The sequence below is a fragment of the Notechis scutatus genome, chromosome 4, assembly GCF_049901735.1.
Source record: "Notechis scutatus isolate UNSWTSFEM ecotype Mainland chromosome 4, rNotScu1.2, whole genome shotgun sequence".
NCBI classification, from domain to species: Eukaryota; Metazoa; Chordata; class Lepidosauria; order Squamata; family Elapidae; genus Notechis; species Notechis scutatus.
The window spans coordinates 82,140,256-82,163,094 of NC_142012.1; the positions used below are offsets into that span (position 1 = coordinate 82,140,256).

General features: G+C 40.4%; 2 protein-coding genes across 4 annotated transcripts; both read left to right on the forward strand.

Annotated features, from left to right (window-relative positions):
• The first annotated feature begins 833 nt into the window (after positions 1 to 833).
• LOC113419143 (pulmonary surfactant-associated protein A-like) lies at positions 834 to 10,491 on the forward strand. 2 transcript variants are annotated; one of them, XM_026678398.2, is made up of 5 exons: positions 834 to 1,668; positions 5,944 to 6,128; positions 6,720 to 6,839; positions 7,653 to 7,730; positions 9,355 to 10,491. In XM_026678398.2, the coding sequence occupies exons 2-5, from the start codon at positions 5,954 to 5,956 to the stop codon at positions 9,729 to 9,731; spliced, it is 750 nt and encodes a 249-aa protein (XP_026534183.1). In that variant the 5' UTR covers positions 834 to 1,668; positions 5,944 to 5,953; the 3' UTR covers positions 9,732 to 10,491. The 2 variants fall into 2 exon arrangements, with proteins under 2 accessions (XP_026534183.1, XP_087820049.1); XM_087963923.1 differs by lacking the exon at positions 834 to 1,668 and adding an exon at positions 5,037 to 5,687.
• A 3,040-nt stretch (positions 10,492 to 13,531) lies between these two features.
• Positions 13,532 to 22,665, forward strand: LOC113419144 (pulmonary surfactant-associated protein A-like). 2 transcript variants are annotated; one of them, XM_026678401.2, is made up of 6 exons: positions 13,532 to 13,750; positions 15,384 to 15,479; positions 16,070 to 16,159; positions 17,821 to 17,901; positions 21,353 to 21,430; positions 22,190 to 22,665. In XM_026678401.2, exons 2-6 carry the CDS (start codon positions 15,398 to 15,400, stop codon positions 22,564 to 22,566), a joined length of 708 nt encoding a protein of 235 aa, XP_026534186.1. In that variant the 5' UTR covers positions 13,532 to 13,750; positions 15,384 to 15,397; the 3' UTR covers positions 22,567 to 22,665. The 2 variants fall into 2 exon arrangements, with proteins under 2 accessions (XP_026534186.1, XP_087820072.1); XM_087963946.1 differs by having other exon boundaries at positions 13,618 to 13,750; positions 16,070 to 16,171; positions 17,824 to 17,901.
• Positions 22,666 to 22,839: the final 174 nt, after the last annotated feature.

Sequence of the window (22,839 nt, forward strand, 5' to 3'; positions counted from 1 at the left end):
ATAAAAAAAATTGGCAGCTTTCTTCGCCTTCTGTGAATGCTGCTGGGATCGGGGATGAAGGACACAAATGAGAGAAGGGGAGGGAGGAAGCAACCAAAGCCTGTCCTGCTCTCTGGCTCAGCGGCTTCGGTTTCCTCCCACCTCGTTCCTCTCTCAGTCGCTCTCTCGCTGCTCCACCAGCCCAGGAAGAAACTGCTTCAAAGAAGCCGGGGGGGTGGCTTTTCTTGTCGCCACAGTGCCTCCGAAGCACCTGTTCACCCCCACCCCGCCCGCCCGCGCGCGGTTCAATTCAGTGCCCCGTTCTGCCTGCGTGCCTGTTTGGTTGTTTGGGAGCAGCTTCGGCTGAGAATAATAACTATTCGCCTCTTTTTATCAGCCAAAGCTGCTCCGAAACGAAGAAGGCAGGCAGGCAGAGACGGAGCACTGTGGATTGAACACGCGCGCGGGCGGGCGGGGTGGGGGTAAACGGGCGCTTCGGAGGAGCTGCGGCGACAGGAAAAGCCACCCCCCCGGCTTCTTTGAAGCAGTTTCTTCCTGGGCTGGTGGAGCAGCGAGAGAGCGACTGAGAGAGGAACGAGGCAGACACCTGAGGGAGGGAGGGAGACACCTGAGGGATGGGGCTGAGGGAGGCAGGGCCGAGGCGCTCCCTGAACTTGGTGGTTTGCTGGCAGACGTTTTATTACCCGACTAGGTAACAACATCAGATGTTACCTAGTCAGGTAATGAAACGTCTGCAAGCAAACCACCAAACTCGGATTCTCCCCGGTCCTTGAGAAAGTGTTTGTGCTTGAAACTGGTCCCTGGTACAAAAAGGTTGGGGACCACTGGACTAGATGACCTGCAAGGTCCCTTCCAACTCTGTTAATCTGTAATCTGTAAAACCTTATATCATTCCCAACAAATGGCTGTTCAATTTCTTCTTGAAAACCTCCAGTGATGGAGCACCCATAACTTCTGAACGCAACTTGTTCCACTGATTAATTGTTCTCCCTGTCAGGACATTTCTACTTAGTTTTAAGGTTACTTCTCTCCTTGATTATTTTCCATCCGTTGCTTCTTATCCTGCTCTTGAAAGGTCAAAAGCCACCCCTCAAATCTGAGCAGATCGGACCCTCAAATAAAATGGATCACAAGATTGTACAAGAAGCTATTGGCTATTCCACAAACTTGGCAGGATATTTGCTGCATAAGAGGGGAAAGATATTTGATGCCACTTTATCTCTTTACAGGAATGCCACAGATTCTAATGTTTCAATTTAATTAAATTTAAATAATTCAATTTGCTTCTAATTTTTTTTCCATTTAATTGTGGGAGCTCCACTGCTGGAGTGTTGGGGTTCCAAGTAATAGACCCATAGCAAGCCAACCTCCGAGGCAGGTAGATTCCTCAAAGAATACATTTATTGGCACAGATCTGGTGGAAACTGACTCTGAGGTTTCCCACGGTTTTCACCTAATTAAAAGTAAAAGTTTTCCCTAAACCCCAAACAATCAGTCACATGGTCCAATCAACACACTCTCTGGTTGCCTGGTGATACTACTCCTCTTTCCTCCAACCAGGTGTGAGAATGTCCTTGGTTCCCAAGAGAAAGTATTTTGTTTTGGCTACAAAACCCCAGCTATCTCTAATCCCCCATGAAGCTGAAGTTCCAAGATGGCTTCCATCAGGTGAGCTTCAGGGTTGACATGGAGGTCTTCAAGAAAAGGTTGGACAGGCACGTTGTCCAGGATGAAATAAGGTCTCTTGCTTTCAGCAGGGGGGGGTGGATTAGAAGACCCTCATGATTCTATGATTCCAATGGATTTGGGAGAATGCCGGGGGGGTGGGATTATAGTTTATTTCATGTTCCCCAAGCAACAGCAGTTGGGCGATCATGTGGTGCCTGAGAATCAATAAGCAGAAGTAACGTGCAACTCTTGGGACAAATGAACACAATGTTCTTTTTATTCAAAGCCAAGCTAAGGTGATTGTTTCCCACTTGATCTACTCAAATTATGAGAGATGTTTACATTAAAAGAAGTACTGCTCTTAATCTTCCCTGGTATTATTTGCGGGCTATTCATACTTGAGGAAAATATCACACAGAAGAAAGCAGAAGATCAATGGAGCCTTTGCATTCTTAGAATGGTTGTTCTGAGAGTCATTGCTGACTCAGTTCCATTGTGGTTGCAAGATTGGAAGTGTGCCCTAATGGCCTGGGTTTCAAGACAGTGTTGTGTGTTTTTTTTTCTAAAGCAATCTTCCTAACTTCACATCTTCAGGATGTGTTGGGACATTCTGGGTTCCAGCACATCTTCCCGATGTGAGGGAAAGCTTCTCTGGAAAAAAAAAATCATCACGTGGTCTTCCTGTCCATGATATGAAAGATTTTATGGAGGAATGCTTCCTTCAGTTAGAAAACTACTACAGCAAGGAAGGGGTCTAGATAGAACCTAACATTTCTGCGTTTTTATTTAGAAGACAAAATCAAAGGGCTGGAAGGAACCTCAGAGGTCTTCTAATCCAACCTCCTGATCAAGGCAGGAGACCCTAAATCATTCCAGATCAAGGGTCTTCAAACTTCACAAGTTTAAGACTGGTGGACTTCAACTCCCAGAATTCCTGAGCTAACATGACTGAAGGAGAAATTATGGGAATTGAAGCCCACAAGTCTTAAAGCTGTTAAATTTGAAGGCCCCTGTTCCAGATAAATGACTGTTCAATCTATTCTTGAAAATTTCTACTGATGCAACACCCTTAACTCTGAGAAACAACCCATTCCATTGATTAATTGTTCTTAAAGTCAGGAAACTTCTCCTTAGTCCAGGTTTGATCTGTCTTTAATAAGCTTTCATCCATTACTTCTTGTCTTGACTTCTTGAAATTAAATCAATCCTCTGTTCTCTGTGACAGCACCTCAAGTACTGGAAGACAGTTTTTGTATTTTATTTTTAGTATTTTATTTGTTTATCAAACAAGTACAGGATAACATGTACAGGATGACAAGTATAAGTATGAACATAAACAAGAACGAGGGAAGTAAATACAGATAAATGGGGACAGTAAAACAGGGACGGTAGGCACACTGGTGTGCTTATGCACACCCCCTTTAAGGACCTCTTAGGAATGGGGTGAGGTCCATAGTAGACAGTTTGAGGTTGAAGCTGTGAGGGGTTGAGGCTGTAACAATGGAATCAGGTGGGGCGTTCCAGGCGTTGACCACTGAAGTTGTATTTTCTGCAATCGAGATTGGAGTGGTTTACCTTGAGATTGTACCGGTTGTTTGCCTGTGTATTATTGTGGTTGAGGCTGAAGAAGCAGTTGACAGGCAAGATGTTATAGCAGACAATTTTGTGAAACTATGCTTAGATTGGACCGCAGGCGGCACAGTTCTAGATAGTCCAGACCCAAAATTTCGTGCCTGGAGTTATCAAGCTTAGCAGAAGTTCCTTTGTTTCATTGTCTCCATATTCAGAATGATATCCCACTGGCCTCAACGAATTGGGTAACCCAAGATCTCCACTACAAAATAAATACATCCTACTCGTCTTCCATGTTGATCTCACTGCTGCAAGTTGCAGTCCATATGCTGGGACATGGGAGTGTGGTAGAAAGTCAAGTCGGAAACTGAAGTTCAGGAGATGCAAAAATTGATCTGTTTCCTCCTGCTGAGCAACCAGATCTTCTCCTCCTTCTAATACACCATTGCTGGATTGTAGGGAGATACTATATGTGAGAGGCAAACCGGTGAATGCACCCCAAAAATAAATTGTCAGATTGCACTGGGTTGCACGGCAATGGTGAATGTGAGCTGAATATGAAAAAGCAAGGACGTCAGCCTGGCAGCCAAATGTAGGTTAGTCTACTCTATCCTGTTCCCTGTAGCTACCTATGGTTGTGAAAGTTGGACCTTAAAAAAGCAAGACAGGAAGAAAATCTACTCATTGTGGTGCTTCTGAAGTCAGAGGTGGGATTCAGCAGGTTCTGACCAGTTCTGGAGAACGGGTAGCGGAAATTTTGAGTTGTCCAAGAACTGGCAAATACCATCTCTGACTGGAGATTTTACAGTATCCTTCCCCTGCCACGCCCACCAAGCCACGCCCACAGAACTAGTAGTAAAAAAATTTTGAATCCCACCACTGTTGTGAAGGTTCCAGAGTATTCCTTGGATAGCAAGGAATACATAAGTACTGGAGAGTATAACACCATACATGTCACTAGAAGGCAAAATCACAAAACTGCATCTCACTTATTTTGGCCATGCCACGTGGGGGAACTTACTATAGGAAGCAATTATTATTGGAAGAGTTAGTGGTAAAAAGAAACCAGGTTGGTAAAGAACATGATGCCTTGACACCATCAAAGTTGACATCAGCCAGAGCATAGGACAACTCAAGGAAATAGTGCAAGATTGGAAGATGTGGAGAGACCGCCTGGCCCATAGAATTGTCAAGATTCAGACATGACTGAATGGGTAAGATCCTCATCATCATTGTATGAGAGGGTCAAGAAATACTTTAGAAGGAAAGGAAGGTTCTCCCCACATTCAGTGGGACTCAGTATGTACAGGGTCCTACATCTTTTAAAACTTTCCCCCTCGATAAATTTAATAGTTTATAGGTGTGTTTTGCCAAGTGAATTTCTCTCCACGTATTACAGTGTTGCCTTGTTGCCTTGTTAAAATGTTCAGAGAAGAGCAACTAAGGTCAAAGGCCTGGAGACTAAAACATGTGAAGAACGGCTGCAGGATTTGGGTTTGGCTAGTTTAGAGGAAAGAAGGACTAAGGGGGATATGATAGCTGTATTTCAGTATTTGAGGGGCTGCCTCAAAGAAGAGGCGGTCAAGCTATTCTCCAAAGCACCTGAAGGTAGGACAAGAAGCAACGGATGGAAACTTATCAAGGAGAGAAGCAACCTAGGACTAAGAAGGAATTTCCTGACTGTGAGAACAATTAATCAGTGGAACAACTTGCCTTCAGAAATCATGGCTCCATCACTGGAAGTTTTTAAGAAGAAAATAGACAGTCACTTGTCTGAAATAGTATAGGTTCTCCTGCTTGAGCTTGGGGCTGGACTAGAAGACCTCCAAAGTCCCTTCCAGCTCATTCATTCTAAAATACTCAACTGCTTTGAAACTTAGTGAATTTGGTACTTGATGCATTTTGACCTGATTTTTTTTTTTTTGTCCCAGTACTCATTGCTTGTTTTGATACTCAAATACACAAGCTAGAACTTGTCTGTGTAGACTGCCTTATGATTCACTATATTATTCCTTACGGGAAAATTTTATTTGGCCTTCATCATTTTCTGTACTCATCACGCCTCCAGGAATCAATTAACGTTGAGTACCAAGGTGCCACTATATAGTGGAGAATAATCCACTTGGAGAAGAAATTTGATCTGCACTTTCACAATATATTATTTTGTCCCCATGGTGGGTTTGTCACCCTGTTTAAAGTATTTGCCCAGTAAATCAACCTCACCCACCCCTAGCTTTTATTGTATTTTACAAGCACTTACAAGCACATGTCCACTTAAGTTTGCTGTTTCCCAATCGTAAATACTACTATAAATCAGATGCTTTCAAAACCCGTTCCTTCATTATCACAGCGACAAAGAATAGTAAGTTGACCTGGGAAATCGTAGTGATTGCCATTTGCACGTAGCTGCCAGTCTTAAGGGCTATGTGCAAATTTGGGGTTTGGAGGTAACCGGTTGCATGTTGCAAGGCAATATTTATTTTACTTTGTTCTGCTGAGTTCTGTGGTGCACTTTTGCCACCGCAACCTTCTGTGGCTGGGTCAGATCAATGCAATGTGGAACAAACATCTTTGAGTGGGTGAAGGTCCCATTTGAAATGTTATAAGTAGGGTCTGGGATGGGTAATACAATGGGCGTCTCTTGTCCAACAATGCTGTAAAATGTGAATGCATGTTCTTTTTCCTTTTTTTCTTTTCTTCCAGCTAAGCAGAAATGACTTCATCGACGTTGCTTTATGTGGCATCAGTACTGGCTATTTTTTCCCTACCATGTCACGGGCAGGAGGGCAAATGTTCAGGGGCTCCAGGAATTCCAGGGACCCCAGGGGCTAATGGGCTACCTGGAAGAGATGGACGGGATGGCATGAAAGGGGACCCAGGACCACCAGGTATAAATGTTCTGCCCTTAAGGGTAGAGAACTGATCTGCAACTGATTCACATTACTCAAATTTTGGAGAACAGCAACGGATGGTGGTAGTGAAGCTTCCTTAAGTGATGAGGTTGGCTCAGTTGGCTTTGACTGTATAAATCTTGTGCCATCATTTTGCTAAAATGGCAGTAAGATCAGGCAGGGTATGCAGGGATTGATGGCTCTTCTTCCCTCTTCGGTCTGAGCATGGATGAATACGTTATTGCAACTAAAGGAGAGATGTTTCTCTGTGGTGGAATCCCACAACTGCACATATTTATATTATGGAGAAAGAAAGAAAGAAGAAAGAAAGAAAGAAAGAAAGAAAGAAAGAAAGAAAGAAAGAAAGAAAGAAAGAAAGAAAGAAAGAAAGAAAGAAAGAAAGAAAGAAAGAAAGAAGGTTATTCCCAGCCTTGAATTTATTATTTATTTTAATTGCTGTCAATGCATCTTATTTCTTTATTTAAAACAATGTCTGAATTTGTTTCTTTACCATTATAATAATAATAATAAAGAAATGAATATGCTCTACTTTCAGCTTGCAATTCCTTGATTCTTGTTTCTTCCCAGGCCCCATGGGACCCCCCAATGGTTTGCCAGGTGCTCCTGGAAGAGATGGGCTTCCAGGACCAAGTGGACTGAAAGGTGAAACAGGAGAGAAAGGAGACCATGGACCCCCTGGGCCAGAAGGTAGTCCAAGAATTATTGATTTCATTGTGATTCCAAGGCCCCACCAATTAATTGATTCCCACCCACCCTTAATATTATGTCACCAATTTCATACTACCTGGGAGTGCATCATTATGGCATCCTTGGTGTTCTCTGAACTTGGCTGCTTGCTTGCAAACATTTCTGATGTAGTCAGATAATGAAACATTTGCAAACAAACAAGTAAGCTCAGAGAGCATTGAGGACCTCACAGTTGTCCCTCTCCTTCTCTTCCACCTCCCCCTCCTTCCTCTGCTTCCTCCAGCCCACAAACCCTACCTCCTGCCAGCACTGATGATGTTATCTGGGTGGGTAATGAAACATCTGCAAGAAATCAACCAAGCTCAGAGACTATCAAGGACTCCATAGTACAACCCTGAACTACAGTGATTCTGATACTGATTAACAGAGTTGGAAAGGACCTTGTAGGTCATCTAGTCCAACTCCCTGCCCAAGCAGGAGACTGGACTACACCATTTCTGGCAGAGGGCAGTCCAGTCTCTTCTTGAAAGCCTCCAATGATGAAGCTCCCACAACTTCTGAAGGCAACTTTTGTTCCATGGGTTGATTGTTCTTGCTGTCAGCTCCCTAATCATCTTTGTTGCTCTCTTTCTAAAGTATCAACACCATTTTTATAGTTTGGCAACCATAATGGGATGCAATATTCCATGTGTAGAATACTTGACAGGCCACGGGGAAATTCAGTATTCTCCAGAGACAAAATTCTGAATAAAGAAATGGGCTTGTTCTGCTGATCCTCGAAGCTAAATGGATTGTTTTTCTATTTATTTCCAGGCCGTGCAGCTTTTCTCGATCCAGATGTGCAGAAAGTGCTCAGAAGTCTGGGAGACAGGATCCTGAGGCTTGAAGGAGGTACGCTGCTTGGTTTTCCTATTCCAAGAATTACGGAAAGCAAACGATGTCAGCAAAGTGAATACCTTCACCCGGGAGTAGCTTTCATGAAAGGCCAAAAATAAATGATATTTTTTTTGAAAAGGGGATGGTGAGATAAGCTACATTTCCCCTAAAATCTTGCATTTATTTGGTCTCTCCATTGCTTTTTGAGAAGGAAGCTTTGGCTTTACTTTTTCAAATGTAAAACTAAGAGAAATATTCATTTTCCTATTGGGAAATCAGAGGTGTAACCATTTCTCAAATCAAATCAAATTATTAAAGTTCAAGCACATTCAAAAAATATTTGAAAAAACGTTTGGAGGTTGAGTGCCCTAGGAAGCATTTTGATTGGGCTGACATGTTTTTTGTTTTGATCCATGTTCGTTTTGATAATTTTGATCTTCAATTTTCTACAGTAAACTTCCAAAAGAGCAGTGTGGTTGCCTAGAGCTGGAGATCTCCCCTCACAAGTTTGATCCCAGGTAGCAACAGATATTTTTCTCTCTGGGCGCAAGGAGAAAATATCTGCTGTGAACTCCACATAGACATCAGGAAGGGTATCCGGCCAGTAAACTTTCAGCTCCATTCACTCAAGTCGACTCCATCCCTATGCAAGTGATCACAGAAGGGGGAAAATGTAAACTTCAAAAATCAGTTGGGCATGTAAAAATCTCCTGTAAATGATACATAAATGTATCTATCAACAATTGTTGTGGGAAAACATATTTAGGAGAGTACTGGGGGAGGGGAATAAGGATGCTATCCAAAATGTTTGGAGGTTTTGATGTTCCACTGCTTTTCCAATCTAACTGGAAGTGTTTCAGAAGTCTTAGTTCTACTGCAAGCGGTCAAATGTGAGAGTCAATCAATTGGTATAGAGCTTGAAGGGACCTCAGAGGTCTTCTAGTCCAACTTCCTACTCAGGCAGGAGACCCTATCTCATTTCAGACAAGTGGTTGTCTAGTCTATTCTTTAAAAAAACAACAGCAAGCTGTTTTTAACAGCAAGCTGTTCCACTGGATAATTGTCCTCACTGTTAGGGAGTTTCTCCTTAATCCCAGGTTGCTTCTCTCCTTGATTAGTTTCCATCCATTGTTTCTTCTCCTTCCCTCTGGTGCTTTGAAAAATAAGTTAACCCCCTCCTCTTTGTGGCAACTTCTCAAATACTGGAAGACTCCTATCATGTTCTTTACTCTAGACTAGCTAAACCCAAATCCTCCAACAGTTCATCATATGTTTTTGTCTCCAGACTTTTAATCATCTTAGCTGGTCAGCTTTGCACTTTTTCCAATGTGCAAACACAAAGTTCAAACACGGGTAGACAAGTATTACGGGGGGTGAAACTCTGAAACTGACTCCGAGACATTTCAATCTGAATTTTCATTTAGAGAGATCTTTTTAGATTAGTACGGAAATGGGACAGATTTATAGAGGGACACCTGAGACAGTAGCATGGATCAAACCTGGACTAATTCAAATGTGTTTAGTTAATGCATGCATAGTCAGGATCTGGAGTTGCAAAAACAAATGTTAATTTGCACTTTAAGAATTGCCGGATGATAGGACAAGATGGATAATTGTGCTTTATATTCTCTTTTTGCAGTTCTGGCCTTGAGGGGATTGATAAATAAGGTGGAGAACAAAATATTTGCTACCAATGGGAAGAGCGTTGGCTTTGACTCAATAATCCAAGCATGCCAGCTTTCAGGAGGCTCCGTTGCAAAACCCATGAACGAAAAGGAGAACAATGCTATTTTGCAAATTGTGAAGGAGCAAAATCAATATACCTACTTGGGAATTAAGGAGAGTTCAGTGCCAGGAGCCTTTGAGTATTTCGATGAAACCCCTGTGAATTATACCAACTGGCGTCGATATGAACCAAATGGAAAAGGGGTGGAAAATTGCGTTGAGATGCAAACTGACGGAAGTTGGAATGACAAAAAATGCAACCAGTATCGTCTCATTATCTGTGAATTTTAAAATTTCCTGTTTTAACATCTAAACCAGTGGAATTGGTGTGGCTTCTGGGAACTGTAGTCCTCTGAACAGATTCGTTGTAAAATCTTCATCAGCCTTCAGTCTTCTACAATTCCCAATATTCCAAAGCATGAGAATCAAATCATGAGGATCAGGGTTTTGATCATGACATGGTGGCTACAATCAAGCATTTCCAATTTCTGGATGCTTAAAAGAAATTAAAATATTGATTTACAGATGACTAGGGCTTATTGATTGACTGGTTTTTGTTGCCAATTATTGGGGGTTATTGCTTTTTATGGTTTTTATATGAATTTTTTTATCTTTGTAAGCTGTCCAGAATCATTGAGAGTGAGTTGAGTGGCCGTATAATTTTTTTAAAAAAAAAAAAAAAAAATCAAGAACATTCTGGAAAAAGGCAATGGAAAAGGCAATTTCAGTATTGCTGTCAAGAAAACTAAATGAATCTGACCAGGTATTGAATTCAACCTGAGTTCGTCTCCAAGAGTTGAGATACTACCAACTTGAGTTCAATCACCAGCACTTGAGTTCAACTGGAAGGAAGATTTTGCTTATGCTAAATATTCTAAAATTCTAATAACCCTTCAGAAGGAATGGATTCAGTGCAATTGAATCATTATTGGTCTTATCTCTTAATGATGCCAAGAACAGAGTAAAAGAACAAGAAGTCCTTTTCAAACCAGGAACAAGAATGACTGAATATGAGTCCTGTAAAAAGAATATGAATAAATATTTTTTTAAATGATGCTTTCTTATGACCATGATTAGTACACAAACAGGGTAGGGACACACTCTTAAATACTGTACACAGTCTGAACATATTACAGCAAAACTAACACAATGGAAAGTTGCTCCTGTAATATTTAAACAGTCACCCAATATTTGTTGAGAGAAATCATTTCCATGGCAATGAGCATCAAAGAGGTGAAAACATTTAAAGAGAATTTGTGGAGCTCTCCAGCTATTGCATTGCATGAAATAAAGAAATTATAAAAGGTTATTTGTAAAAGGTTTAATTCCCCATCATGGAGTCCAAGGTTTTGTTTACAGTCTGTTTGAAGGCGCAAAGGACTAAGAGCGAGGAATTCACTTATAACAAGTGGTTTCCCACTGATTGAAGTCCTTTAACTGATTGGACTTCAACTAGGTTTTCAATGTTTCAACTATGCTAGAAGCCAAGTTGGGGCCATTTTGTGTGATGCTGGGGTAAATATCTTCTTTTTCACTAAATGGCAATGAAAAAAAAATCCAGAAATCTTTCAAGAATGTCTATGATTATTTCTTCTTCTTCTTCTTCTTCTTCTTCTTCTTCTTCTTCTTCTTCTTCTTCTTCTTCTTCTTCTTCTTCTTCTTCTTCTTCTTCTTCTTCTTCTTCTTCTTCTTCTTCTTCTTCTTCTTCTTCTTCTTCTTCTTCTTCTTCTTCTTCTTCTTCTTCTTCTTCTTCTTCTTCTTCTTCTTCTTCTTCTCCTTCTCCCTTCCTCCTTCTCCTCCTCCTCCTCCTCCTCCTCCTCCTCCTCCTCCTCCTCCTCCTCCTCCTCCTCCTCCTCCTCCTCCTCCTCCTCCTTCTCCTTCTTCTATCTGCTCACATACAGAAACCAACTTTATCTCTCCCAGATGGACATTTTACACTGTGCTCCTAGTTTCTGGGAAGGCTCCCCCTGGCACTCACTGTTCTCTTGCTCCAGCCGAAGAGGCTGCTGCTCCATAGGATCTCAGAAATTAGGATGGTGAGACATAAAGAGATTCCTGCAGAACTACCCCCAGTCCATTTATCATATCCATACAGACTTCCAATACCACCCATTTGCTGAATTACAGCTAGAAATCATTGGTTTACCTATCACTCAAAGTTAAGAATGCCATATCTGGATTGCCAAAATAGAAGTGATCTGAAGGTGGCAGCAACAAGATTAAGGGCTCAAATTCTCTACTGACATCTTGGTGGGCATCCAATTTTTTGCATCCCAGATATGGTAGAAGCTAGAATGGCAACAAAGGTCATCTTACTGGTTAGAATTAGAATAGAATAGAGCTGGAAGGCACCTTAGAGGTCTTCTAGTCCAACCTCCTGCTCAAGCAGGAGATCCTATGTCATTTCAGACAAGTGGCTGTCCAGTCTCTTCTTAAAATCCTCCAGTGTTGGAGCAGCCACAATGTTTGAAGGGAAGATGTTCCACTGGTTAATTGTCCTCACTGTTCAGAAGTTTCTCCTCAATTCCAGGTTGCTTTTCTCCTTGATTAGTTTCCATCCATTGTTTCTTGCCCTGCCTTCAGGTGCTTTGGATAATAAATTCACCCCCTCCTCTTTGGGGCAGCCTCTCAAATACTGGAATACTGCTCTCATGTCCCCCCTGGTCCTTCTTTCCTCTACACTGGCCATATCCAATTCCTGCAACTATTTTTCATATATTTTTGTCTCCAGGCCTTTAATAAGTTGTTCTTCTCTACACCTTTTCCAAAGTCTCAACAAGAAGAGAGGAAAGGAAAGAAGAGACTGAGGTCCCTTTTCCTGTAATCCTCCCTATACACATACTTTACTTCTTCAATTTCAATAGATTAGAAATTCTCGTCAACATATTTAATATTAGATTTATGTTCACCTAATATTAAAATGTGTTTTAGTCCCAAAGAAAGTGATTCTCATCATCATGACGGATAACAATACCCTATCGATTCCTAAAAATTTTTTTTGCTCCACTTCATTTTAGCAAAGTACAATTTGTGCAAGTTAGTAATCTGTGTTGTTTCCATAATGATTCATGAAATTCAGTATGTCATCATGGCTTCTATCAGGGCACAATCCCCTTTGCTGGAAGTTTTTGAGCAGCAGCTAACTGACTAAGATGTTGAGACTCTAGAAAGCATGCAGAGAAGTGCAACCAGGATGATTAGGGGAGTGGAGGCTCAAACATACAATGAACGGTTGCAGGAACTGGGCATGGCTAGTCTAGTGAAGAGAAGGACCAAGGGAAACAGGATAATAGTCTTCCAATATTTGAAGGACTGCCACAGAGAAGAAAGGGTCAAGCTATTCTCCAAGACCCCTGAAGGCCAGATAAGGAATAATGGATGGAAACTGATCAAGGAGAAATTCAACCTAGAAATAAGGAGGAATTTTCTGACAGGGAGAACAATCCACCCATGGAACAGAAGCTGCCTTCAGAAGTTGTGCAAGCGACATCTCTGGAAGCTTTCAAGAAGATATCGGATATCTGTCAAAAATGGCATAGGGTCTGCTGCTTGGGTGGGGGGTTGGACTAGATGACCTACAAGATCCCTTCCAACTCTGTTAATCTGTTAACCACCTGTTTGGGTTACTTTGTTTTTGATTTGCTACCTTGAGCAACAGTGGGTCTTTCTCACCTTATGGGACCCTTCCAAATGATGGATTCTGGGATTGCATAAGTAATTTTATGTAGTAATCCTTCCGTTCTTTTGTGAAGCTTTCCATGCATTGTTTTTTTAAATGTCTTTAATATGGAACAGGACATCCTCCTCATGCTATATGCTCTAAGTCAACCGTATAAGATTTCTAATCCTGTTTTTGTTCCATCTGCCTGTGTACATACTATTACTGTGTGGACAGTTAATGTACACAAAGAATGTGTGTTTTATAGTCAGTTGTCCAGAGAAGAGTTTGGATAGGCCTCAAAAATTACATGGCATATATCCTTATGAATGAATTAGATCATCTTATGGAAACCTTAGATGTGCAAACAATTTCCAGGAGAAAGAATTACATTCTCTCTTTCCTTTGGTCTACTGTATTGTCCAAGAACATGGTTTATTGATTTTTTACATATTATATATATCTTATTTCTTAAAGAAAATCAGTTTTGACAGATGATTATTCTATAAAATCTTTTTCCGTAATGGAACAAATATGTAAATAAAACAGAGGGGACAGGTAAAGAAAGAATACAAGACAATAATTGTATTGACATACACTATAAATTGAAATGTTTCACTGTTCCTCAGTATTTAGACCTGAAGTGAAAAGGGTAAGTTGAAATCCTTCATTCAAAGCTACAACCTCTATCTAGTTTGTTGTGAATGGGGTCCTAACATTTTAGGACTTTCTTTTGAGTAGATATCTATGGAATTCCATGGTACGTTTTAGAATTCCACAAAGATGCATGCCATTTTTAAAATTAATACATCGTGCAATAATAGTAATTAATAGTCTGTTGTGCTGACTTAATTGGAATTGGAATTGAAAAGGGGGAGAAGGGCAATTTTAAAGTAATTTAAATATATAATTTTGGAATAAAGAAGGGTAGCCCTATGTTGTCATTTAGATATGTCCATCTTTTAATTTATCAATTTGAAGAAAACGCTGTTGAGAATTTCATAACTACCAGTAGAATAAAGGTTTAAAAAGGGAGGAAGTATCAAATATTTTCTAAATAAATGATAACAAAATGATTTCCAAGGGTCTCCTTTACTGCTGCAGACTGCAATTGTTAAATTTGTGTCGATTACCAAGTAAAATAAAACACAATGAGGCCATTTCTCTATCAAAAAAACATTTTAATGTTTGCTGGGATGGCCAAATAGACTGCTTTCATTAGAAATAATGCTTTTTGTGGAAAACAGAAAAGAAAAATGAAATTTTGATATACAGCTTTGAGGATTAGACTAAAAGTAAAAGACCACAGGAAAAACAAAAGCTTTACTGTAAAGGGCAAGAGGTTAGCTGATATACTGCTATCAAAGAAAATTGGAAATCACTTCTTTATAATCCTTTTGTTTCTGTTCTTCAATTTCTCCATTTTTGTTTTTGCTCTTTTCTTCCCTGGTTTTTTCCTCATTTTCTATTTTAAGGATTAGTTCTGATTAGTTTTTATTCTGTATTCACAATTTTAACAAACATTTTTTAAAGAAGAAGAATATGTTCACATATTGCTTGAATCCGCATAATGGACTAGCTTTGACTTGTTCCTATTGTGGTATGATAAAAGTTTGAACTGGTGGAACTTAATTTATGAAAATCAGCTGGGTGACTAATTTTGATACCCTAAACTGGACCAGATGTGGCTACTACTTGGTTAGGCACAGAAAAGTTAAAAAGGCAAAGAGAATCCACTTCCATCATTTTGCTACATGAATGTGTTTTTGAAGTCACCAGGAATTGAGTTTAACCTGAAGAAGATCTGATCTTCCCATAGTGAAGTGGTATAACTTTTTGAGACACGGAGATGCTGCATAATGCAATGTTATGGATCTTCATCAGCCAAAATCAAGATTGTTAATATGCACTTATGCTTTCCATAAATACTCTTTCCAGCATCAAATTGTTCACAGAAGTACAAGTAGCTGTTTTCATCCTAAAAGTGAAAAACTGAGGTATGGATTATGAAGGAAACCTTGTTTGATGCACGGAGGGTGAAATGCTGCAACTCTGGCTGATGTTTTTTTTAACTGACTCCTTAGCCTATGTTTTACTTTTCACCACTCACCACACCAACATTATTGATCACCATGCCATTCCCTAATTTAAATAACCTGCTCATTATATGTATGCTTAAGTCTCTTCAACCTTTTTTTTTTTCAATTCATTGTAAGGCATTTTGGAAATAAAAGATTATTTGGATGTAAGGCCACCTGGTGAAAATATTTTTTTTCTTCCTTTAGTTGGTTGGGAAAGGATGCTGTCCTCCCAGCTGGTTCAGATCCTTGCTTTAACAGCTGCGTTGCTGATAGAAGCTCATGCGCAGATAAAATGTCCAGGTAAGCTTGGAAATAACAAAAACGTCGATGGTAATGATTAAGTGACAAAAAAAATGCAATTGTAAATAATCAGAGATTATTTTGTTGCTAAGGAACAGAAGAACATTCTGTGTGGTTTCTCGAGTCAACATTTTACTGGTGAATTCTTCAGGGGGGAATCTATAATCATAGAGTGGAGCTTTAAAATGGGAAAAGGAAAGGAAGGGAAAAGAAAGGAGAGGAGAGGAATGAAAAGGAAAAACAAAAGGAAAGGAAAAGGAAAGGAAAGGAGAAAGGAAAGGAAAAGAAAGGAAAAGAAAGGAAAGGAAAGGAAAGGAAAGGAAAGGAAAAAGGAAAGGAAAGGAAAGGAAAGGAAAGGAAAGGAAAAGAAAAAGGAAAGGAAAGGAAAGGAAAAAGGAAAGGAAAGGAACAGAACATCATAGATATTGTATATCCCAATTTGAGAGTTTGGGTTATTGAAGTTCAGGATATATTCATGTTTCTACAGCAGAACAATGAACCGATCCCCTAAAACTCCAATGCTCTTTTATATCTGAAATTTGAAATTGGTGCCCAAGGATGTTAAAGAGTATATGTTTTCCTTTGAACAGGTCCCCAAGGACCTCGTGGGGAAACTGGACTTCCTGGCCCTCAGGGACCAAAGGGCGATCCTGGCATCCAAGGACCTGCTGGTCCAACAGGTGATGGAGTATCTTCCTTTTCGTTGGCTTTCCTTGGGCTCCCAAACCTGAGTAGATACGCTTGTCCCAACCTCTAGCTTTGCCCAATTCAAAATTCCAGGCAAAACACATGAGAGTCCTCCTCTTCCCCTTTTTTGAAATCCCTTTGATTCCTATATTGCCCGATGAAATGTCGTGGTGTATCACTTGATGCACTCAGCAGCTGGCAAAACACTATTTTGCAAGACTGCTTAATCTTTATGGAGGATATGCGCTCCGAAAGGGTTTAGAAGTGCCCCTATTTTTGTAAGCGGGTTTCTTCCAGACAACAATTAGTGCCTTCCTACATTAAGGCAATCATCTTCTAGGTATTTTCTTCAATGAAAAGGAGACCAAGCTGTCCTTGTGTTTTGTTGTGTTGCCTAGGCAACTGGGCATTTGTTTATCAATGTATTCAATTCATTTGCTGCCCATCTCGCTGATTGGGCAGCTTTCAATCTGATCAAGTGGTTTTTGTAAAATATTAAAATAGTAAGAGAATAAATACATAAAAATTAACAAGGAAAGAGCTAAGATAGAGGGGCAGGTACACAATAGAGGTGGGATGCCTTAAAGGAGGAGCTGCAGTAGTGCAGTGGTCAGATTGTGGTATTACAGGCTACTTCTGCTGACTGCCAGCTCCCTACAATTCAGCAGTTCAGATCTCACCGGGCTCAAGGTTGACTCAGCCTTCTGTCCTTCCAAGGGAGGTAAAATAAAGACCCAGATTATTGAAGGCAAGAGACTGACTCTACACCACTTAGAGAGGGTTGTATAGCACTGTGAAACAGTATATAAGTCTAAGTGCTATTGCTATCTTCCAATCCAGTAATCATTCTCCAGAATGACACAGCCCTCTCTGCCCCCGGTCTCCAGGGCCAATTGCAAGCGCCTGGCTTTAAGGTTTTTTTAAGAAGGTCCAAAGAGTGGGGTCAGATCTCCTCTTGAGGGTCATGATGGGAGCACCATGGCAGAGACACTTCTTCTCCTCAATCCTGCCACTCAAAATCCCTTGGCTAATGGGTTCCACAGGATGTCCCTTCTGTAAGTGCCAGTGGGGTGGGCCAAATCCATGACATGTTAATTTGGTAATCAAGTGCCCCAAAACTTGGAAGCAGGAGGGGTGAAAATCAACAGGAACTCGTTCCACAAAATAAAGATGGATGAGACAAATGCTTTGAAAGGATTCACCCCTTCAAACTACAGCCTAACTTATGAGAGTTAGTGTACAGATGCAAATCAGTTAGGAGAAACCTTGGCTTCATAGAGATGTTTGCCTTCTTGCCATCCCGAGATGGTTATTAGTTTTGCTCCACAATCTGCCTTTGCCTTCCCAGTATGCTGCTGTGGACTTCAAATCCCATAATTACTGGATTGAGACCTGCCCAGAGTTGGTTAAAAGATGGACCACTATAGAAATGGGCCACTGTAGAAATGTTTTACATCAATAAAGAAAAGAAGGTTTATAGCTATCATATACCCCAGCTTTTGAGAGTTTGGGTCATTAAAGATATATTTATGTTTCTACTACATAATGAACCAATCAACCAAAAATTCAGCGCTCTCTCTATCCAAAATTTGAAATAAGTGCCCAAGAATGTTGCACAATAACATCTCTGTTTTCCTTTGAACATGTCCCCAAGGACCTCCTGGACAAAATGGACCTCCTGGCCCTCAAGGACCAAAGGGCAACCCAGGTGTCAGAGGACCTGCTGGGCCACCAGGTGATGGAGTGTCATCCTTTGTGTGAACTTTGGGGGGGGGGGGAGTTCCCGGATCTAAGCAGATATGCTTTGTCCAATCCAGAATCCCAAACAAAAACTATGCCAATCCTTCTCTTCCCTTTTGAAAATCTCTTTGATTCCTATATTACCTGATGAAATGTTCTGATCAACTTCCTGATGCCTTCAAAAACTATTTTTTGCAAGACTGCTTCATCCTAATAGAGGCCATGCCCTCTGAAGGGGTTTAGAAGTCTCTTATTTTTGTAAACTGTTTTCATCCAGATGATAATTAGTGCCACTCACTCCATCATCTTCTAGGCATTTTCTTAAATGGAAAGGAGATTGAGCTTTCCTTGTGTGTTGTTGTGTTGCCTAAGCAGCTGGATGTGACCAATGAATTTGGCCATCAGGCCTTCCACCTCTTGGAAGTGGGAGGGGTGAGAATCAACAGGAATCCCTTTTATGGAATAAATAGGGATGAGACAAGCTCTCTGAAATGATTCACCTTGAAGCAGAGGGTCAATTATGAGAGTTGAGTAGAGAGGGAAATTAGTTGATGAGAACCCTTGACTTCACGGAGATGTTTGCCTTTTGTATTCAAAATATAGTCATTGGTTCTGCTCCACATTGGTTCAGCTCCTATTGTCACCTTCCCAACCTGGGAAACTTTTGGTTTCAAGTTCCATAATTGCAAAGAGACATCACTTTTTAGAAAGCAGGATGGAAAACTCCTAGGCTGGTGTAAATACAAGCCACGGGTAGACATCTGAAATGTTTAGCAAGTGGAATGAGGTTGGTAAAGCAAAATCCATTCCATGTAGAATTGTATCAGCTTGATTTTCTTTCTCCCTCTCCCCTCCCCCAAAAAAGTTCTTTAATTCCAGTCTAAAAGATTTACTTCAGAAAGCCACTGGCAATTGAAGTTTGTTCAAACTGTATTGGGTATGTCTAGTTTGATGAAAAGAAGGACTAGGGGTGACATGATAGTAGTCTTCCAATATCTCAGCAGTTGCCCCAAAGAAGAGGGAGTCAAGCTATTCTCCAAAGCTCCTGAAGGCAGGACAAGAAGCAATGAAGGAAACCAATCAAGGAGAGAAGCAACTTAGAACTAAGGAGGAATTGCCTGAGTGTGAGAACAATTAATCAGTGGAACTGCTTGCCTCCAGAAGTTGTGGTGCTCCATCACTTTTTTTAAGAAGAGGTTGGACAGCCATTTGTTTGAAATGCTATAGGGTTTCCTGCCTAAGCAGGGGGTTGGACTAGAAGACCTCTAAGGTCCCTTCCAACTCTGATGATGATGATGGCATTAAAGTCATTTCTGGATCACCCAGTTTTAACCTTAATGGACAATAATTCTTTGGATGCACCATAAGGTCCATGCCTAAGCAGGGGGTTGGGTTGGAAGAGGTCCCTTCCAACTCTGTTATTCTATTTCTGTTCAAAGTTTGATTTGTTAGTCTAAGCAAACTTAGTTCTTTTAACAAGCAGAGTCCTACTTGTCAGTTAATTTAAACCATGAATGTATTGGGTTTAAATCTTAATTTTGCCTTTAATTGAATTGTTCGTTTTAGTTTTCTTACTTCTTGTATTTACTGTCTCCTCTTTTCTCCCGGCAGACACATCTACATTAAACCATTATGTAGAAACATCTAAACTACAGACTTCTCCACCCCCCACTGAAATACATGAACACTTGCTATACAAGTGTAATGTATACTCACTGGGTATGTAGCCCAGAGAATTCCCAAAAGAGAAAAGAGAAAAATTGCTAGAATCTATCATACTGCAACCATTTCTAGCTCTGAAATTTTGTCCATCTGCAATGCAAATCTTTCCCAGATCACAGACTGAGTGAGGCCATAAATTCCAAACTGCCAGCGTGCTGTGAAATGCAAAATTATGACTTGGATTTCAGCTGTAGAATATTAATTATTTGATTTATTGCCTCCTGCGGAAATGCTGCTAAATAAGATTCTTACTCAATTGGTTAATCTTGCATAAAGTGTTTGCAACATCCCAAATTCACTAGCCTTCCTATGTAAAGTTAGCCACTAGAGGGAACTATTTACTTTCAAACTAAAATACACCTGCTCCCAACTCCTTTGAAGTAAGAGCTAAAGAAAACAATATATATTTTTTCCTGAATCAAAACAACAAATCTTTGGCGAGATTAGTAACTTCTTAAATGTTTTTTAATTGAGAATCCTTCCTTTGAGTTTCTATTGTCCCAGGAAATCGAGCATTTATATAACTCTGAGAAATTTCTTACATTCTCACAGGGTGGATGTAACTTAAAACAAAACATATTGCCATCTTCCAGGTTGTATTAGTGTTTCAGTGTAACCCATTTTTCCTCTATTCTTTTTCTTAAGTTTTAAAAATAAATTTTATTAATCATATTTTCATCATAAAAACACATTTCCACTCTTTACATCGTTTCAGAATCGGTGGTCACTCACATTGACATATTTTCTAATTATGTAGGTTGCTACTATATATTACATATTTGTTTCTTCATTCAAAATAAACCAAATATTTACAAGCGTAACAAACAGTATTTATCTGATCTTACTATAGCTCCTACATATCCTTCACCTATCAGTTTTGCGTCTACCTTCCAACCAATTGTACCATAAATTCCAAATCTCATAGTACTCCATTTCTTCTCTGTCTTTTAATTCCATTGATAATCTATTTATCTCTGCACATTCTATTCCTCTATTCTATATATCTTTGGCACTAACAATATCTAGAGCCTGAGAGGAGGTAAGTGTTTTTTCCCAAAAATGTTTTTTCCCCTATACTGTTGCTAAGAGCCAGTTTGGTGCATAAGGCTAAAAATCAGGTGACTGTGAATTCTAGTCCTGCTTTAGGACCAAAACCAGCTGAGTGATCTTGGCTAGCTAGTCCCTTTCACTGAGCTGTAGGAATGAGGAAAGGGCAAAGACCTTTCCAAAATCTTGCCATGAAATATGTATTTTTTATGGACGGAGGTGTCAACAATAATTTGAAGACACACAAATAGCCACTCGTTGCTAACCTTGGCTTACCCATATTAAAGGACTTGGTGGGAGGGTTTGCAAGAGCCTCTAATTAATATCTTTTATGGATGACCAGAGTCTTTCATTTCAAAAAGTTGAATAATCAGTGTGACATTGGCTTCATGGAAGTATTCAGAGAAAGAAAGACATGAAACTGTGCTTACTACACAAAACAAAATCCATTTGCTTCAATTGAAAGACTGAAGAAATATTCCAGGCTTACAAATCAATCAAATAATCATTCTGGTTTTTTTTTTAATCTGTCAGACTATTGCCGATTTGTGTTCCGATGCATCGTTAAAGAAAAGAGACGTCCCAAATAATTTCACAGGATCAGATAGTCACGTCATGGTAATCATAACTTCAGTCAGACTATCTGACAAGGAATTTCTGTTATTTTTCATTTGCAGGTGTGCCTGCCAGCCAAGATCCTAAGCTACAAAAGGACATCAAAAAACTTCAATGCAGACTGGCCAGAATGGAAAAAGGTATTCTTTTTTAATGGCTTCCCTTTCTCTTTTTCAGATTAAAAAGTTAAAAGTTTGGATTAAAATACATCCATGCTTTCATTCCTTCACTTACTCATTCATTCCATTTGCATAGCCAGCCACTTGCCAGCCAGTGTGCTGTAAGCACCAGGCTACAAAACAGGAGAATGTGAATTCTAGTTCTGCCTTAGCCATGAAAGCTGACTGGGTGACTTTGGGCCAATCACCAGGAGACTGTGAGTTCTAGTCCCACCTTAGCCAGGAAAGCCAACTGATTGACTTTGGGCCAATCGCCAGGAGGCTGTGAGTATGGGTAGGAGGCTCAAGCACAGCAGGCCTTCAGTGGGGTGGGATGGGGGGAGAGAGAGAGAGCAGGAGGACTCTGCACCAACCCTGTGGTGGGTCATACTGGGGAGCTGCAGCCATCATAATTTTGAAAGGGGGCCATAAATAGCTCTTTGAAGGTCAGTCATAATTCCGAATGCTCACTAAATGGTCCGTTGTTCTTTGAGGGTTATATATATGGAAATGGAATCTATCCAGTTCAGGGTGAAACTGTGGGATCTTTGATGCTCTCTGAGCTTGGCCATTGGCTCGTAGATGCTTGTGATAGTTGGAGAATGAAAAGTCTGCAAGTCAACCACCAAACTCAGGAAGCATCAAGGATTCCGTGGGTCTTCAATTTTTATTTTTACAAAAAGGCTGGCAGGGTTGAGGCCATCTGGATGATCTAAGCAAGGCTTCCAAATTTCTTGACAGCTTTGACCTTGGAAGGAAAGATAGCGATTGTTGGAGATAAGCTGTTCGCCTCTACTGGGAAGTCATCTGTGTTTGGGCAAACAGAAGCGACTTGCCAAGAAGCCCACGGCTCCATTGCTGCACCAAGGAACCTGAATGAGAACAAAGCTATTCAGAAGATTGTGCAATATTATAACAGTTACGCCTATCTGGGTATTATGGAGAGCGATCAGCCGGGGAAATTCCATTTCCAGAATGGGGAGCCTTTGAATTTTACCAACTGGTACAAGAATGAACCTTCAGGTCAAGGAGCAGAAAAATGTGTGGAAATGTACAATGATGGCACTTGGAATGATAAAATGTGCAACAATTACCGCCTTGAGGTCTGTGAATTTTAAGACCAACCCAAGGTTGAATGTTCCTTAAAATATAACTTGGTGTGATTCTTCTGTCCACCCCCCCCCCCAAAAAAAATCAATAAAATTCCTTGGCATTTCTTTTGCTTTCATTCCATCTACTGTACTCAAAAGGCAAGGATTTGCATGTTCAGAAACCAAAAAGCTACTTCTAGGATGTGGGTTAAGTGTCATAAAGACCGTGAAAATAAATTAAAAAAGAAATTAGACATACTGTCATCCTCCAACAGGGAAGATAATATCCAGCTAGGATAG

Excerpts from the sequence above, each read along its gene's own strand:
- LOC113419143 (XM_026678398.2), top strand. The coding sequence starts at position 5,954 with ATGACTTCATCGACGTTGCTTTATGTGGCATCAGTACTGGCTATTTTT. Across the intron at positions 6,129-6,719 it reads AGGGGACCCAGGACCACCAG|GCCCCATGGGACCCCCCAAT; the intron begins GTATAAATGTTC and ends GTTTCTTCCCAG. Across the intron at positions 7,731-9,354 it reads GATCCTGAGGCTTGAAGGAG|TTCTGGCCTTGAGGGGATTG; the intron begins GTACGCTGCTTG and ends CTCTTTTTGCAG.
- LOC113419144 (XM_087963946.1), top strand. The coding sequence starts at position 15,398 with ATGCTGTCCTCCCAGCTGGTTCAGATCCTTGCTTTAACAGCTGCGTTG. Across the intron at positions 17,902-21,352 it reads AGGACCTGCTGGGCCACCAG|GTGTGCCTGCCAGCCAAGAT; the intron begins GTGATGGAGTGT and ends TTTCATTTGCAG. Across the intron at positions 21,431-22,189 it reads ACTGGCCAGAATGGAAAAAG|CTTTGACCTTGGAAGGAAAG; the intron begins GTATTCTTTTTT and ends ATTTCTTGACAG.